This window comes from Crocodylus porosus, unplaced genomic scaffold, assembly GCF_001723895.1.
Source record: "Crocodylus porosus isolate Cpor-Errol unplaced genomic scaffold, CroPor_comp1, whole genome shotgun sequence".
NCBI lineage: Eukaryota > Metazoa > Chordata > Crocodylia > Crocodylidae > Crocodylus > Crocodylus porosus.
Window position 1 is genome coordinate 28,695,426 of NW_017728951.1, and position 15,588 is coordinate 28,711,013.

A 15,588-nucleotide genomic window follows, 5' to 3' on the forward strand; every position below is an offset into this window, starting at 1 on the left:
AACTCAGGCCCTGCATGGAATTTTCCACTCTCAATCAAACTGAGTTCATGCATTGGCAGCACCTATACTTAAAATTTTGCTCCAACAGAAGGGAAATGGGGGTAGGGGGAGGGTGGTGAAGAGAAGTCCGTCAGTCACTAAAGGATAAAATAAAAAGTAAGAAGAAAAAGAATTTAAAAACAAATAAAGAGGAAGTAAATTATAGAAGGTCTTATATTTTAATAAATTGGGATTTGAAACTGGGGTGGGGAGTTGCTGGTCATGCTTCCTGGAGTGGCTGGGAGTGGGAAGATACTTTTGGGGAAGCTACTGCCCCAGGAAGGAAGCCTAAGCTCATGGAAACGAAATCCAGGCCCCTATTTTTTTCCCTCTCCACCATCCCAAGACCCTGCTCCTGGACCCATCCATGCCCTGTGACATGGCTAGCCGGCATGTGCTCTGCAAGCAGTTTGCACAGGGTTGCACCCATGGGGGCAGGTAATAGAGTTCAGGGGTAGAAAGTCTGTCCACACAGAACAGGAGGGAGGGGGAGAGGACACTGCATCTAGGGTGCTGAAGGACTGCAACTTGGGTGGCTCATCTGTGAGGAGTGGCCTCAAAGTAATGGACCATGAGCTAGGTAACACAGAGCGGACATAAACCTGCCCTGCAGTGGCATAACTTTAAGCCACCTAAAGTGTGCTTAAAACTAGTTTCATGTGTCAATGTGTGCACAATCCAGGGAGCCCTGTATCTAACCCAGGGTTGTACAGCCTGCTCCATGGAACAGGTATATAACAGCTATTTAAATTGTCAAAATACCCACAGCCTGCTTGGCATCTAGCCATCAAGCTCCTAAGTCATTTTCAAAGTAACATCTAAATTTTTCTCCTAAACCTTGTTTTCCAGTAATCTAGATCACATGCATAGAATAATTCTACATATGAATGACTGACTGTAGCTACACATGCTTTAAAGAAGTTAGGCTCTCTTTAGATATGTTGCTGAATCAGGACATAATTGTCTACATAATTGCCCATCATTACACTTGGCCAGTTTGCAAGTGGAACTCCATCAGGAGAAGGAATGACATAGCACCACAGGTAAATGTTGACTTTTTAATGGCCATTCCCGTAAATAAAAGTATTTAACTGTGTTCCATAGAGGTTCACAAAATTAATGCAGTGCTGCAGCTTGGCCTCCAAGCTAGAGTATTTCTGATAAAGTAAAATTCTGTGATACTGTACAGCTATGTTTTATGATATTAAAATTTAGACTTTTATCACGGTGACTTCTAATGACAAAATAGCTTGGCACAAACAGGAGCCTGATACAGTATTTACCTAAATCCAAGCCAACTTTGAATTTAAGACAATCCTTCCTCCCATAATTAGGTTCTATGCATGGAAAATTACTAATTTGCTACAGTTTTTCATATATACAATCTTATTAGTAGAAATTCATCCTAAATTTGTTGCCCTCCATCCACTGCTGTAGCAGGGAAAGCAGCAGCGGAGGACAAGGGACCGGAGTCTCATCTGCCCCTTGCCTCCCCTACCTATCCCCCTGTCTCTCCATTCCTGCCCCCTGCACAGAAAGATTGCAGCAGAAAGGGTCTCAGGCAGATGAGCAGGAGGGAAGGCAGCAACCGCAGCCTAGGTGCAGTAAGCTGCCCATTAAAATGAGGAGACGCATCTGTAGCTGATCAAGAGAGTGCCTGACTGGGAAGGGGAGAAGCCCAGGGGATATGAACCTGGGTTCTTGAAGCAGAGGGGCAGTGCAGCCCTAATCTCTGCCTTCTAGATGAGCTTAGGCTGGTGAGGAGCTGGAGCTGCAAGCCATGGCAGGTACTCCCAGGGCAATGAGAGCCAGAGAGTGGGAAAGTAGCCTGGCAGTGGTAGGATGACCCAGAGAGGAGACTTTGAGTTTAAAGCTGTTGCTTGTGGGTTTTTATTTTAGTTTTAGACCAGAGGACTGGATGTTGCTGATAGGGGAGAAAAGGAGGTCATAAGGGGGCATGCTAGGTTGAGCCCTCCCAGGGACAGGAGCACAAGGCAGTCAGGTTAGGCCCAAAAAGCCAGAGCCTGAGCCCAGAGGGGACAACAGAGGCGATGAGGGACTGATGAGGCTGATCCTGGAAAGGCCACCCCAGAGACAGTGTAACCTGTCAGACTACAGCCAAAGTAACCTGTAGACTAAGGCTAAGAAGGCTGAAACCTATACAGGAAGGCACACAGTGACCAAGTGACATCTGCAAGGGGCCAGGATTAAGAGCTCTAAAGCTTAAATAAGGACCACTTGGGCCACAGGGAGGACCAATGGCTCACAGTGCCAGAGGGACACCAGTAGCTCTGCCAGGGTGCAAGAGACACCCATGAAAACTGCATGGTTTTGGCTAGTGAGCCCAGCAGTCATGAGAAATGAATCAGGCTAAGCAAAGCACTGGTGAGGGCATGCTGGGACTCAGGGGTAGCTTCCCTATTATTATAAAAGGAACATCCAATGGTAGGCAATGTAAACAAAGGGGATTATATAGAGGACCAAGAGTGCAGGCATGATTAGGGTGGCTCTAGGGGGTGCCAAAGTTGCCCCAGGGCCTTTCCTGCCTCCTGGTCTTCCTGTGCCTATGGGTATGTCTGGCCCTCTTCTGCCCCTGTTCAAGCTAATGACAGTAATGGCAACTACAGACCCCTGGCATGCTTTGAAAGAGAAAAACACAAAGTCAAACCATTGAAAAATATGCTTGAGTAATCTGTATTTAGCATTGGACAAAAAATATCCAAGGAACCACTTCCCCAGAGAAAATGAATATCAATGATGTGCCATATCTGGACTGCCAAAATACATCAGATATCGGTATTCAGTGTCACCCTTTCTCAAGAAAGGCCACAGATCTGTGTCTGTCTTCCCATGGAAAAGTTCTTTAGGATCACCATTCTAGCCCAGGCCCCAGCCATGTAAAACATTTGTAGCAAATGTATTCCATTAAATATATTGAATTTTGGAATACTGTAACCATTAAAGACTGACAGTAAAAGAATAGATAGGAACAAGTATAGACGATATATTTTTCTTAAACATATTGACTTATTTTTTAAGCATTCTCTCATTAGTAAGTGCCAGTTATCATCTGGTGCACTTCCCTTGAGCTAACAAATTTAACAACTGGACTTGGATGGAGGAAAGTACAGTAGCAATTGTCCTTGGGTCATTGGTCTGTATAAATAGGTAGCTTGAAGTTTGGGCCATTTTCATAAATGGTTTTCTGGGGATTAAGGTATTACTTCAAGCATCCTGTTGACACAGCTTTCTGAACTGGAGTTGCTGAAGCATGGGGAAAAAAACCATGGAAAGGTTGTATTCAGAGATCATTTATTCCCAGTTCCCTGGCTCAAAAGTTTAAATCAATCAAGATACAGAGTTAGATTCCATTAAGTTTATAATCAATGGCTATATATCATCTTCAAATCTTAAAGTCTTAATTTGAAAGCTCATTTCAAATTGAACAAATATTTAACTCCTAAATTGGTATCATCCGTACAATAAGGATAATAATGACCCATCAGAAACTGTTTCAAAACCAGGCTTTCACATATCACAACATGGTTTCAATTTAGAAGAGAAGGTAGGTTACAGTGAATATTAGTCCTGAAGATGAATTAAAAATGCTGAAATGTAACTGTTGCATGTACCTTTCATATCTTGACAATAATAAAGAGCAAGTATTGCAAGAACCTGTAGGACTGTTACAACATTTTGTTTATCAAGCTGCATAGAGAAATTGTCACAAAAATATATCAATTTTATTCCTTAGAAAAATCGTAACTCCTGTATGCCTCTGCCTAACCTCAGTAAAATGGGCATAATAGTAATTGTGAACTTAAAATGACATCCATAACACTCATTCTAACTGAAAGATAAGCAAAAGAGAAAATATTAAGAATTCTTCAGAATATTCCTTGTACTAACATATGAGGAAAAAATAAAAACAAAAAGCAAAAAACCCCAAAACCTCTACATCTTTTCAAAATGTGGGCATCACACAATTATCCTGAGTAAAATTGACAGTAGAACCTTTAGTTCTTTAATATTAGAAAAGAGAAATTAAATATTAATCTTACATATGTAGATATTGACAATTTTCCTTCCTAAAAGTTTAATTTTTAAAAAGTGCATCAAAATCTCATTCAAGTGGCTAGAACACCAAACTATTGTTATAAACTAATTTTAATGCCTTCAACCCTGATTCAGCAAAGCACCTACTCATGTGTTTAATAATAGATCTACAAAAGGATTTCCCTTCTCTATGCTTAACTGTCTGAAGAAGTCTTTGGTGTATAAAGTATTTGTGCTAAAGCTCAGTCTGTGCTCAAAATTCAGAGTTTAATCTCTTATGCTTAAGGTTTAGTAATTTTATACAGTTGTTAAGTACTCCCCCTGCTGGTCTGTCATAGCATAGCATTGTATTTTATCTGTCTTTACATGGAAAGCAGAGCATATTCTTCATGCACTGTGCACATTTTGCTGCAGTTAATCTGGGTTTATACCACTGTAACCAAGATTAGCATATTGCCCATAATATATATTTTTGATTGAAGGCATTTAAAGCTGCCATATAATTACTTCTTGGCTTCCTTCAAGATCAATGGATGAAAGCCAATATAAAACAGCAGGGTATTATTAATATTAGAAATGTAAAAATTATTACTTATGATCAGCATTTAAATACCAGTGACATACTGTATATATTTCTAAATAAAAAAGAGGGAAAATATAATTAAATCAAAATGGCTTAGGTTTTTAGTCTAGACTATCACAATATTTATCTGCTGCTATGGCTTTGCCTCTGAAGTAAATTATTCAAAATTCTACTTAACCTCTGTCTGCAAAAGTGTCATGAAATAAAATATCACTAAAACCATGCATATTTGATTAGTCACTACAATCTTTGCTATGCAATGCAGACAGGTTCTATAGTGCTCAGAAGATTAAAAACAATTATTTGTAAGTGATTATGTAGGCACTAAATATACAAAAGAGCTGCTCCAAGAATCAGAAGTATCCAACCCCTTCTCCCTAAGCCAAATAGTCTATTCAAACAGTAGCATAATTAAGGGATGGTAAGTGGGGCATGAAGTTCAGGCACCAACTTGAGAAAGGGTGCAAAAACGGCAGCTGTGATGACACCACTTGTGCTACTCTGCTGAACTTCATAGCTACATCTCTATTTTTATATACTGTTATTTTGAAGGGGAGATTTTCATATATCCTTTTATGTGTGGCCTTACTAAACATTCTTCAGTTCTACGCAGCATAGATTTGGGTCGAATTAAAAGTCTCAACGTATTTCAGCATAAAGAGCACGTTCATCCAGGCATTGCAGAGCAGATCATCCCCTCTCAAAACACAGAGGGAATCATCAGGTGTTGAAATCAAATGCTGGTATCTATCCTAATTATAGGTAAGGCTGTTAAAAACACCACATTCTATCACATCATTAGGAGGTTTAATCTAACAGAAGAAAGAAGAAAATGGCACCTTTGTCTCAGATAGTAACAGAAAACAATGGAATGGATGGTTACTATCACACACAAAGGCTGCTTGCAGATGTGGAAAAAACCCCAAAAAACAGTGCTTTAAACTGATCACATTCCGGTGCGGAGCCCAGTGCATGCCCAGAAGAGGCAGAGCATTAGTTGCAACCAGTTTTCCCAACGTCTGTATCAATTGGGAGCTTTGGTGGGGGGAGTTTGGCACTTTTATCTAATAGTTCAGTAGCAGACTGTCTGCCACGCAGGAAACCCAGGTTTAATTCCCAGATGCTTATACAAATACAGGCACTAAACGTCGGGACCCAGTGTGGTCTTTGGAATGTCTCAGTGGCCTAAATGGGGGGTGGAAGGTCTGAGCAGCCTCCCCTCCTCCAAAAAACAAAAGAAAAACAAAAAACCTCCTGCCTAGGCATATGCATCAAAAGTCTGGGTGACATGCATACACCATGATCCAGACAGATCAACGGTTGCTAAAATCTAACAGCTGATTGAATCAGCTATTAGATAAAAATACCAATACGCCCTGCTGAAGCTCCTGATCTATACAGATGCTACAGAGCTGGATCAAAGTAATGCACTGCTGCTTCCAGTAAAGTGCAGTTTTCAGGGGGGTTCATGTCTGTCAGCACCCAGAGTTTCCAACTTTACTGCCCAAAGTGCATACAGGAGAGTAACACTAATATAATTCCTCACCTTCTGCTCTGTCAATCCAGTCAAGTGCCCCAAGCCTATTGTGACATGTTCAGAGTTTTGTTGTAGAGGAAACAGTCATTCTTCAGCAACTTCTCTTAAAAGTCCTGTTGTGTCAAATGATGGCATTAAACATGAGCAGGCCTCACTTGGGTTCTTTCTGGCTGCGAATACAATTTGGTTTGATCTACTTCCTGAATTCAAACTGGAGAGTAGTATGTCAGTAATGTTTTGCTACTAGATCCCTTTTTCTGATGGTATTTATCTTTGCTTTATCTGCAGTTTCAGGAAATGAGCAGGCTTACCTGTAAAGGATTTACAGCTGAGGCACCTGAACAAAGAAACAAATGGGGTACTGATATATACAAACTTGCCATTTATTTTCAATGCATTTTTCTAAGAGCATGAAGGTATAATTTTTAACCCTGCTATGAGATTCAGAGGGCAAAATTAGACTATGGAAATTAGCATCAGGGAAACTCAGTAATGCTCATAAAAATGAAGGCCTCAGTGTAGAAACTCCTTATATGCAATTTGGCAAATGATCCCTATGACTATTTTTAATCTTTTCTAGCAATATTAGAGAAGATCTTTAAAGCCACCCTGTACATGCTCATTAGAAGAAAGATGCTGTTAGTGTTCTGGAGCTTGATCACCAGCTGATAATTAGTGAGTAGTCTCTTCTTGGGAAGTTGTTTTAATTCTGCTTTGAATTTCCAAAACAAAGGATGCTCACAGACATGCGGGACACCTGTTCCAACGCACTGCAGTTACAGTGCGTTGGAGCAGACTCAATTAATTGCACTTCGAAATGGCAGCAGGGCCACTTTAACTAAAGTACATTTAATGAGCTTTAGTTAAAGTGGCCCTGCTGCCATTTTGAAGCATGGGACACTGAATACATGAGAGGCTGCAGGTGCTTTAATTAGGGCAGCTCCCAAGAGCTGCTCGAATTAAAGTACCCCATCCCCAAAGCATGCAAAGACATTATTTGCAAATTAGTTTTATTCTGGGAAACAAACTTAAAACTAATTCTTCATGAAAGACAAAGAAGAATGTCTGCTTCTACAAGCAAAGTTATTACTGTCAGAACTTATCTCCATTTAAAAGACGTACATGAACACCCATGAATTAGACTCTCCACTTCTAAATTATTCAGCTGCTATGGTGTTATCAAGTTTCATTGAGAAATATTACATAAGAGATGTTTGCTTCTGTAATGTTCAAGGTGTAAAGGAAGAAGAGGGAAATAACCTGTACAGGTTGTAATGTAGCTGCTCTAAGAGTTCCAGCAAGTTCTATTGCTGAAACTTTTATTGTAAAAAGTGCCCAGAACTGGAGATTTCTGATGATATCATAGTCAGAACTCATTGCAAGTGTTTACAAACATTTCACAGGCTAGGGCATTCTGTTAGTGCATGAAATCTTCCCCATATTGGAGCAGCAGTGTGGGCCAGTGACAGGCCATTGGCTTGGAGTTCTGTTCAAGACTGCCACTTGCTTGCTTTGTAATTTTAAACCAGCCGCTTTGCTTTTATATGACTGTCTTCCCTCCAACCATTTGTCTATTTACTGTATGTCATGGTATAAGTCAGGTTTTGAAGCCCAATTTTGGTGTCTTAAAAATCAAACCTGACTTATACACCATGCCACTTCAAGAAATCACTGTTGACAAACTGCTAGTTTAACAAATGTATGAAGTGCGGTTGCATTAACTGCACTAATTGCAGGAGGAGTGATCCCACTAAGTACCAGAGGCATGGTCGCACTAATTACATTGCAGGAGGATCTGTCCCACTAGTTACAGGAAGCACAGGTACACTGATTACTGACACTCTTTTAGTGAAGACCAAACTTCATTACCAGTACTCATGATGCCGCTGAAACGAATGAATTATGATGCCAAATTCAAGACCAGAGTCATCAACTTTGCTCTTGATACTAACAATAGTTCTACAGCCCGTCAGTTTGGTGTAAATGAGAAACTGGTTCGTGACTGGCAGAAGAACTTCAACAACATAAAGAAGATACCATCTGAGAAGTGTGCAGACTACAAAAAGCAATGCATGTGACCAGAATTAGAAAGAGGCCTTGCCAAATGGGTATACAATCAGCGGCAGTCTGGCAGAGTCGTAACAAGAAACATCATCCAACTGCAAGGCAAGATATGGGCTATGGAGAAAGGATTGAAAGACTACCAGAAACCCAACCTGGTGTTTCCAGTTTATGAAAAGGAATTCACTCTCTCTGCACCAGGGAACAAAGATATCACAGAGATTATCAGACAACCTCAAAGACCCAGTTACAGAGCTGTGTTGAACCTCCAAAAGAAAACAATTATGATCTCGGCCAAATTGGGAATATAGACGAAACACCCATGTGTTTCAATATGCCAACAAACTGAACTGTGGAGGTCACTGGCTCTAATAGTGTGCTGCTGAAGACTATGGGCCACGAGAAAACCAACTTGACTGTAATTCTTGCCCTGCATGGCTGATGGGATAAACTAAAACCAATGGTCATCTTCAAAAGAAAAACATTCCCCAAGAAAAAAAATTCCCTGCTGGTGTTGTTGTTCACGTTCACTTAGAAGGCTGGATGGGTGAGGAAGGCGTTCACATTTGGATACAGCAAGTATGGAATATGCACCCTGGCACACTGTTACAAGTGAATTTGATAGTTGTGTGGTACGTGTTTAGGGCTCACTTCTGCAGCAGTGTGCAAAAGAGTCTGTCGCAAAGTAAAACAGTCTTAGCAGTCATCCCTGGAGGGCTAACATCCATTGTTCAGCCACTGGATGTGTGCTTAAATACATTTGCACTGAGTGGCAGACCTGTATGATGAGCAGTCAACATTCATATACAAAAGCTGGGAATGTGTGAGCAGCCTTCTTAGCAACTGTGTGCCACTGGATTATTACAGTTTGGAGGGACATTAAACCAGAAAATCTTTCACATTCATTCAAAAAAATCTGGGATCAGTAATTCTATGGATGGTGAGAAGAATGATTTTCTGTGGTGTAACAAAGATCAAACAGAAGAAGAAGACACCAAAACATCTGATGCCAAGAATCCATATGATGATCAGCTTGCTAACCATTCAGATTGAAAGGAACTGCTTGGGGCTGACAGTTCTGATGAAGACAGGGAATGAGCGTTTTTGAATTGTTAATTTTTACTAGTTTTAAATGCCTAAATGATGGATTTTTAACTGTTAGCATTATATGGGATTATTATTATTAAATGAGGGTTTTTTAAGTGTTAGTATTATGAGGGATTATTATTACTGAACGAGGAATTTTTTCAATGTTTTGTGACTGCAAACTGCAGCACCTGGTACTAACTGCTGCTAACGGTATTCATGGCGGCAATTGTTCGATTGATCACTCCTGATCGCTAATTGCATGTAACCCAGGGTGACTGGTGCTGATTGTGCTAATACTGTTTGTTCTCAACTCTCAATAAAATGCTGGTCAACTTATACAGTGTGCCTATCGAATTCCTGACTTTTTGCATCCAAATACCGGGGTCTACTTATATGCTGTGTCGTATATCATGAAATATGGTCAATTATAAATTCTTCAAGGCAGGGCTCCTTGGTATGTGTTTATGTAGTACCTAGCACAATGAGGCCCTTCAGTCCTTTTGAAGCCCCTATGCACTATAGAAATATAAAAATAAACCTGAAACTCTCTGCATGGGATGCCTGAGCATTTATTTGTGTATCTGATTATTAGAATAATATGATTTAATAATTTCTCTAAAGAACTGTTAAAATGAATTAATGGGATTCATCACAAGATCTTTTTAGTTCATTAAAAAATTCAGCCCAAGAGCACCCTTGTGTTTTGCACTGCACCACATCATTCTGACGCATAGACTCTCAAGGCATTTTATAAAGATTGCATAGGCAAATGAATTAGCTGTTTAATGCTCAATAAGAATTTAAAACTACAGTTGTCTAAGAGCCAGAATTTCTGTTTTGTGGGCCATGCCATGTTCAGTGGGATGAACACCAAATTTCAAAATTTCCTATAAAGTATGTTTTTAATTGTTTAAGATGAATCAAAACATTCAATTTTTGTAAAACTGAAACAACTCATCTTTTAAAACCTAAAGTTTCTAAGTAGTAGTGTTATTCCCTACTTCTGTCCTTACAAAATGCTTCTTTCACATTTTTCATTCAATGAAATAGTAAAAAATAATCAACATATTTCAATGTTGTTTTGATTTCAGCAAAATGACATTTTCTGATAAAAGTGTTTCTCCTGAACCTGTGATCCATATGCAAATATCCAGAAACACAATTTTCAGTGTATTCTACTGTGATAAATTCAGTCAGATCCTGCTACTTTTGTGAACCATCAAAATGATGAAAGGAAATTAAATCAAGTGCAGGGTATGCCTGAATGCCTTTATATACCTGGGTCATTCAGAGATGTAGATAACATTCATCTTCCAGACAAAGATGAAAAATATTAAAAATAAAAGAGTGTCAAAGTTACTTTTCTCTTTGATAGAAATTAGCATTTGACTCTAAAACACAAATAAAGAACAAATATGCCTCACAACTAAGGAGATTTAAATTTTCTTAGTTCAAAGCAAAAAGGTATCCGTAATTCTCTCCATGATCTTTCTAATCACTTGGTTTAAACTTAGTTTTCACTAAAGAAGGATCTCCCTTGTGAGAAAATGCATCCCCTGAAGTCTTTCAAAAAAAGGTGTGGAATAGATCGGTAATTCAGTGTCCAGAATGGGGCAGGCAAGCAGTGATAGATGATTTTGCCATCCTCTTGTTGCTATTTTGTTATGTGTAAGTACTCTCTAACCATTCAAGAAACCACAGTCCCCCCTCCTCCAAAAAACACTTGCAATTCAAGGCAGACAGACAAATTGACAGAAAAAAAGATGAAAGGAAAGCAAATACAGAATTCTTCTAAAGATCACCAAGATTCATATCTGCCTTTTCTACAAGTAGCAAGGTAGAAGTAGGTTACTTTAGAGGGCATAAAAGTGTTACATTTTGTAGCACTCACTTCCAGCCAACTGTTGTAGTGATATGTAAGTGAAAGATTAAAATTTAGAGACAGTCCTGTATAATGGATTGTGTTGCAAGTGTGGAAATTATGAAGTGAACCTTAGGGAACAGAAAAATTAAGTGTTCTATTTTGTAGTCATTTTCCATGACTATTAATACAAGTATTGGTTTCTTTCTCATTCCACAATTTATGTTGCCTCATGAACCCCCTAAAAGCATTATGGACACAGACAGAAGTGACAATTTTTGCCCAATCGAGCCACACAAAGCAGTTTATAGCCATGACCAAACACAAGTGCATGGCTCCAAACAGCTTTAAAATGGCTGATTGGGTGAAAATCTGAACATTCATTATATGAGGGTTCAGATGAAAATGTTTCAAAACAGCATTGTCTGTAACTTCTGTCTGCACTGCCTCCCAGCCTGTCACTGTTTTCAGAGTGGGATGGGGGAAAGGGAGAGGAGGGAGTTTGGTCTGGGACTTCTTTCAGCCCCCCGCTAGAGGGTGGGGCAGATGTTTTGGACCCCCCAAAAGTGGGGGTGCTCCAATTCACCCACCCCACCCTGTAGAGCCATCTGGAGAACCCCTAAAATAACCTCCCCCTGTTCCTTTCCCCCTCTCCCATTCTGAAAACAGACATTGCTTGGGGAAACCAGCTGCAGGCTCACAGCTCTGAGCTCCAGCGAGGAGCTGCACTTCTGTCTGTGCCCTATATCTGTGATGCTACTCACCCTTCCCCATAGGTCTCCAACCATCCTTGTCTTGAGGCTGTTTCAGGCCTCCCCTCCCCTCAGGCTACTGACAGGAAGCTATCAGTGTTCATGGCATGGCTGATAGTGAATTTAAAGACTAGCCCCCAAGGGAAACATAAAACCAAATGATCTCCCATTCTCCACTGTTTTCTGCTCAGTTACAGAAAGCTAAACACACAGCGTTGTCTTCCATTCTTCCAGAGCCAGTCACAGGAGCTAATCCCTCTCTTCAGTTTCTCTTCCCGAGCCGTGCTTTTAGCCTATGTAAGCATTCTGTGATCATTTATCACCTGGGTTTTGCAACTTTAGAGGGACATCCTCTACATGAGGATAAGTAGGGAAATGGCCAATCTATCGCAGATTAAACTAGACTTAACTCCCTGGAAAAGGGAATTTATGAAACACTTCCCCATCCATATCCAAACTCAGGGCAATCATCTTCTTTTCCTCCTCTTCTCTTTTCAGCTGGTCAGTTTCCAGGAGCAACTGGCCTTTTTTAAGCATTTCCTATATTCCTTGTTTGTGCAGGTACAGTTTCTCCTTCTCATCCCAGGAGTTCAATCTGAAATCCCAAGCTTAGTTACCCTTACTTAACTTCTCCAGATCTTTCAGAAGTTGCGAACTTGCCTCTTCCAGAGCAACAAGTTTTCCCAGTATTTCTCAGCTAATGAGATTAAGTAGTTCATATTTATACCTCAGTACTGACCTGGCTCTGAAGACAGAGGTACTGCTATGACTACAAAGTCTCTGTGGTCACATGAGCCTTGGCCCACTTCCTCTCAACAGATATGGTTCTCTTCTTCCTCAGTGGCCTCCTAGTCTCTTTTCCCATGATCTGCTTCTACAGGTGTACTTACTTCTGCGTCACATTCTTTTACCGTGCAGATTCCTCACTTGGCTTTTCGATCTTTAGCTTACTTCAAAGTACTGGCCAGGAGAAAACTTTTTGCTCCTATTTCCAGGCCATTGGTTTTGAGTAGTCCCACTCCCTTGCATACTGGACACATCTGTTTTGTTAGCCCCTGCTTCCACCTCTGACTATCCTGGCCCAGAATAAGCTGTGACTCAGCGAAAATTCCAAAAATGACATCTAGAGGGGAGTCCTACTCAGGAAATGAAACAAGGAAGGTTTTTTGCTGACTGGTTTAATTGCTTATGTTGTCTATACATTTTAATCTAAAGAACTGCTAAGCATGTTTTTGTTTTTCTTGGTCTTTCTTAATTAGAAAGAAACAGGACACTTTGTCAGTTAATAGTTTGGCAAAGTTTCACCTGGAAGTCTTCAAACCAGAGATAAGTGATATTGATTTGGTTGATCAGGGAACATTGTATCATTACTTAAAACCTCTATACAACCTCTGATGCAGTGCTAGCTGTTGTGCCTTTAAAGAAACAAAGGCAGACATTATGGGAGATAGGCAAGAAAAGATTAACCCCTACAGGACTAAAGTTACATAGTCAATTATTTTATAATGGAAATAAAACTTCTGCAGTAAACTATGTACTATGGACATCTCCATTTCATCTTATGGACATATCAATTGAGGTGAGTGTCCAGCCCTTTTAACAGCCCTTGCTTTTGCTTCTGTCTGTTGTGTTCGGCATGAAGTGCTGTAGTAAAAAACTGGAGAATTGATATGCCAACTGTGCCCAGAGTTAGGTCAAGTTACCAAGCAGTGGGAGTTAAATAGCCTACTGGTGTTGGAGTGAAGGACAGGAACAGTGTTGGTGTGAAGGAGGGGAATAACAGATTATGTTCAAAATGTTGGAATAGGTTGCTATTTAAATACAGTGCTATTTAAATTGTAGTGGCAACTTAGGACTGAAACTGCACTGTTTCAATAACTTCTGACCTCAGAGGATAATCACATCTGAGTTTCATCTCCTTGTTTGTTCTGAAGGTCAATGTCGAGGTCTTTATCAACTTGACATTTACTGTGGAAAAAAAGAAAGAGTTTTGATGTCCTAAACTGTCATCTCATTTTTTTAAAACAACAAAGGGATGCAGACATGAAGGTTATGTGTAAACACTTCCCACTGACTTTTCATAACATGCTTGGATCAAAATAGTCACACTTTGATTTATCAGTAATGCAGGTGACATTATCAGAGTCTCATTCTCACCACACATCAATTCAATTTTTGAAGACAGGCATAGGCTTATTATCTAGAACTACTTTTCAGAAGGTTTTCAAAATGTGCAACAATTGTTGAATAAATATTAGCAGAACGCAACATTTTTTTCTGACTTTATATGCTCCAAATCTATCCAGAACTTTGGTGCCAATGTTACAGAACTGAAACATCACCATTTCACCAGAATAGGAAGCTTTTCCTTTTGATGCTCTTCAGTTTTGTTTTGCAAATTCCAGTTACATTGTGCCTTGAACAGGGGACACTCATCAATGTATATAAGATGCTCACAATAACCTGCCATTATCAGTGCTCCCCTGAATAGGTGCTCATCTTTCTGTACACTGTCTGATAAATAGCAATGGCCTAAAATACATTGGAATTACCTGAAATCAATTACTCTGAGCAGTGAAGAAGGCATTTTCCAATACAAAGTCTCATTTTAGATGAAAGTTAGCCAGTGTGTTTATTTCCCATGTTTCGCCAGTCAAAGCTTATTCATCATTCTTGAACAGCTTTGTATGATGGACCAAGGGACTACAAAGCATCACAGTATAACAATATTATATACAAGGCAGACAGATTTGTCAGCAATGTCAAACTGACAAATTTATCATTTAACCAGAGTTCCAATGAGAAAATATGTTGAATTAGGCCATTTATGTTATAATATTGCATGAATATCACCCAATTTATACAGATACATCCTTGAAAAGACAGCATCTGTATACATGTAACTTATTTAAAGTCAAACATCGTATTCTTGAGTGATGGCATATTTACAACAGAATAGCAGCTGTTACTGTAGCCTTCTGCTTTTGACTGAGGTTTACAAGGATAGTTTATCCCATGGAACACAAATAAAAAACAAAAAAAAAAATCTTCATACTGCAATTTCCTACTACTACTGGTGGAGGAGGCCAGACCAGGCATCTCCAAGGTTGGGAGGATTGAGACTACTGCCACCAAGAGGAAGCAACAGATGGTGGTAGTTGGAGACTCCCTTCTGCAGGGAATGCAGGTATCCATTTGCTGGCCTGACCTCTGGTTTTGGGAGGTATGTAGTTTGCCCAGGGCCTGGATCCAAAATGTCACAGAAAGATTAGCAAGACTCATCCAGCCCTCTGACTACTACCCCATGCTGCTCATACCATGAGTACCAATTATACTGCCAGGGTTGACTGTGAGCAGATCAAAAGTGACTATAGGGCTTTGGATGAAAGGGTGAAGGGAACAGGGTGGTGTTCTCCTCAATCCTTCCTGTCAAGGGGAAGGGCCCAGGCAGGAGTGCATGCATCCTGCAGATCAATGTATGGCTGCACAGATGGTCTTGCCAGCAGGGCTTTGGCTTCTTTGACCATGGGTTATTGTGTAGCAAAACCCACAGTTTTTCTTTTATATATATATATATATATATATATATATATATACACACACACACACA

At 40.0% G+C, this 15,588-nt stretch overlaps 1 protein-coding gene across 9 annotated transcripts in view; it reads right to left on the reverse strand.

Moving 5' to 3' along the window:
• DNTT (DNA nucleotidylexotransferase) overlaps positions 1–15,588 on the reverse strand; it is a 332,847-nt gene that overhangs the window by 251,247 nt on the left and 66,012 nt on the right. For 7 of the 9 annotated variants that reach the window (XM_019555833.1, XM_019555832.1, XM_019555839.1 and 4 more), the window contains one exon: positions 13,865–13,946. The exons of 1 other annotated variant lie outside the window; for it this stretch is intronic. In XM_019555833.1, the coding sequence (XP_019411378.1) occupies positions 13,865–13,893 (29 nt within the window). In that variant the 5' untranslated portion in view covers positions 13,894–13,946. Of the gene's footprint in view, positions 1–13,283; positions 13,394–13,864; positions 13,948–15,588 lie in introns of those variants that run through there. One more of the 9 variants, XM_019555837.1, reaches the window with a different exon arrangement.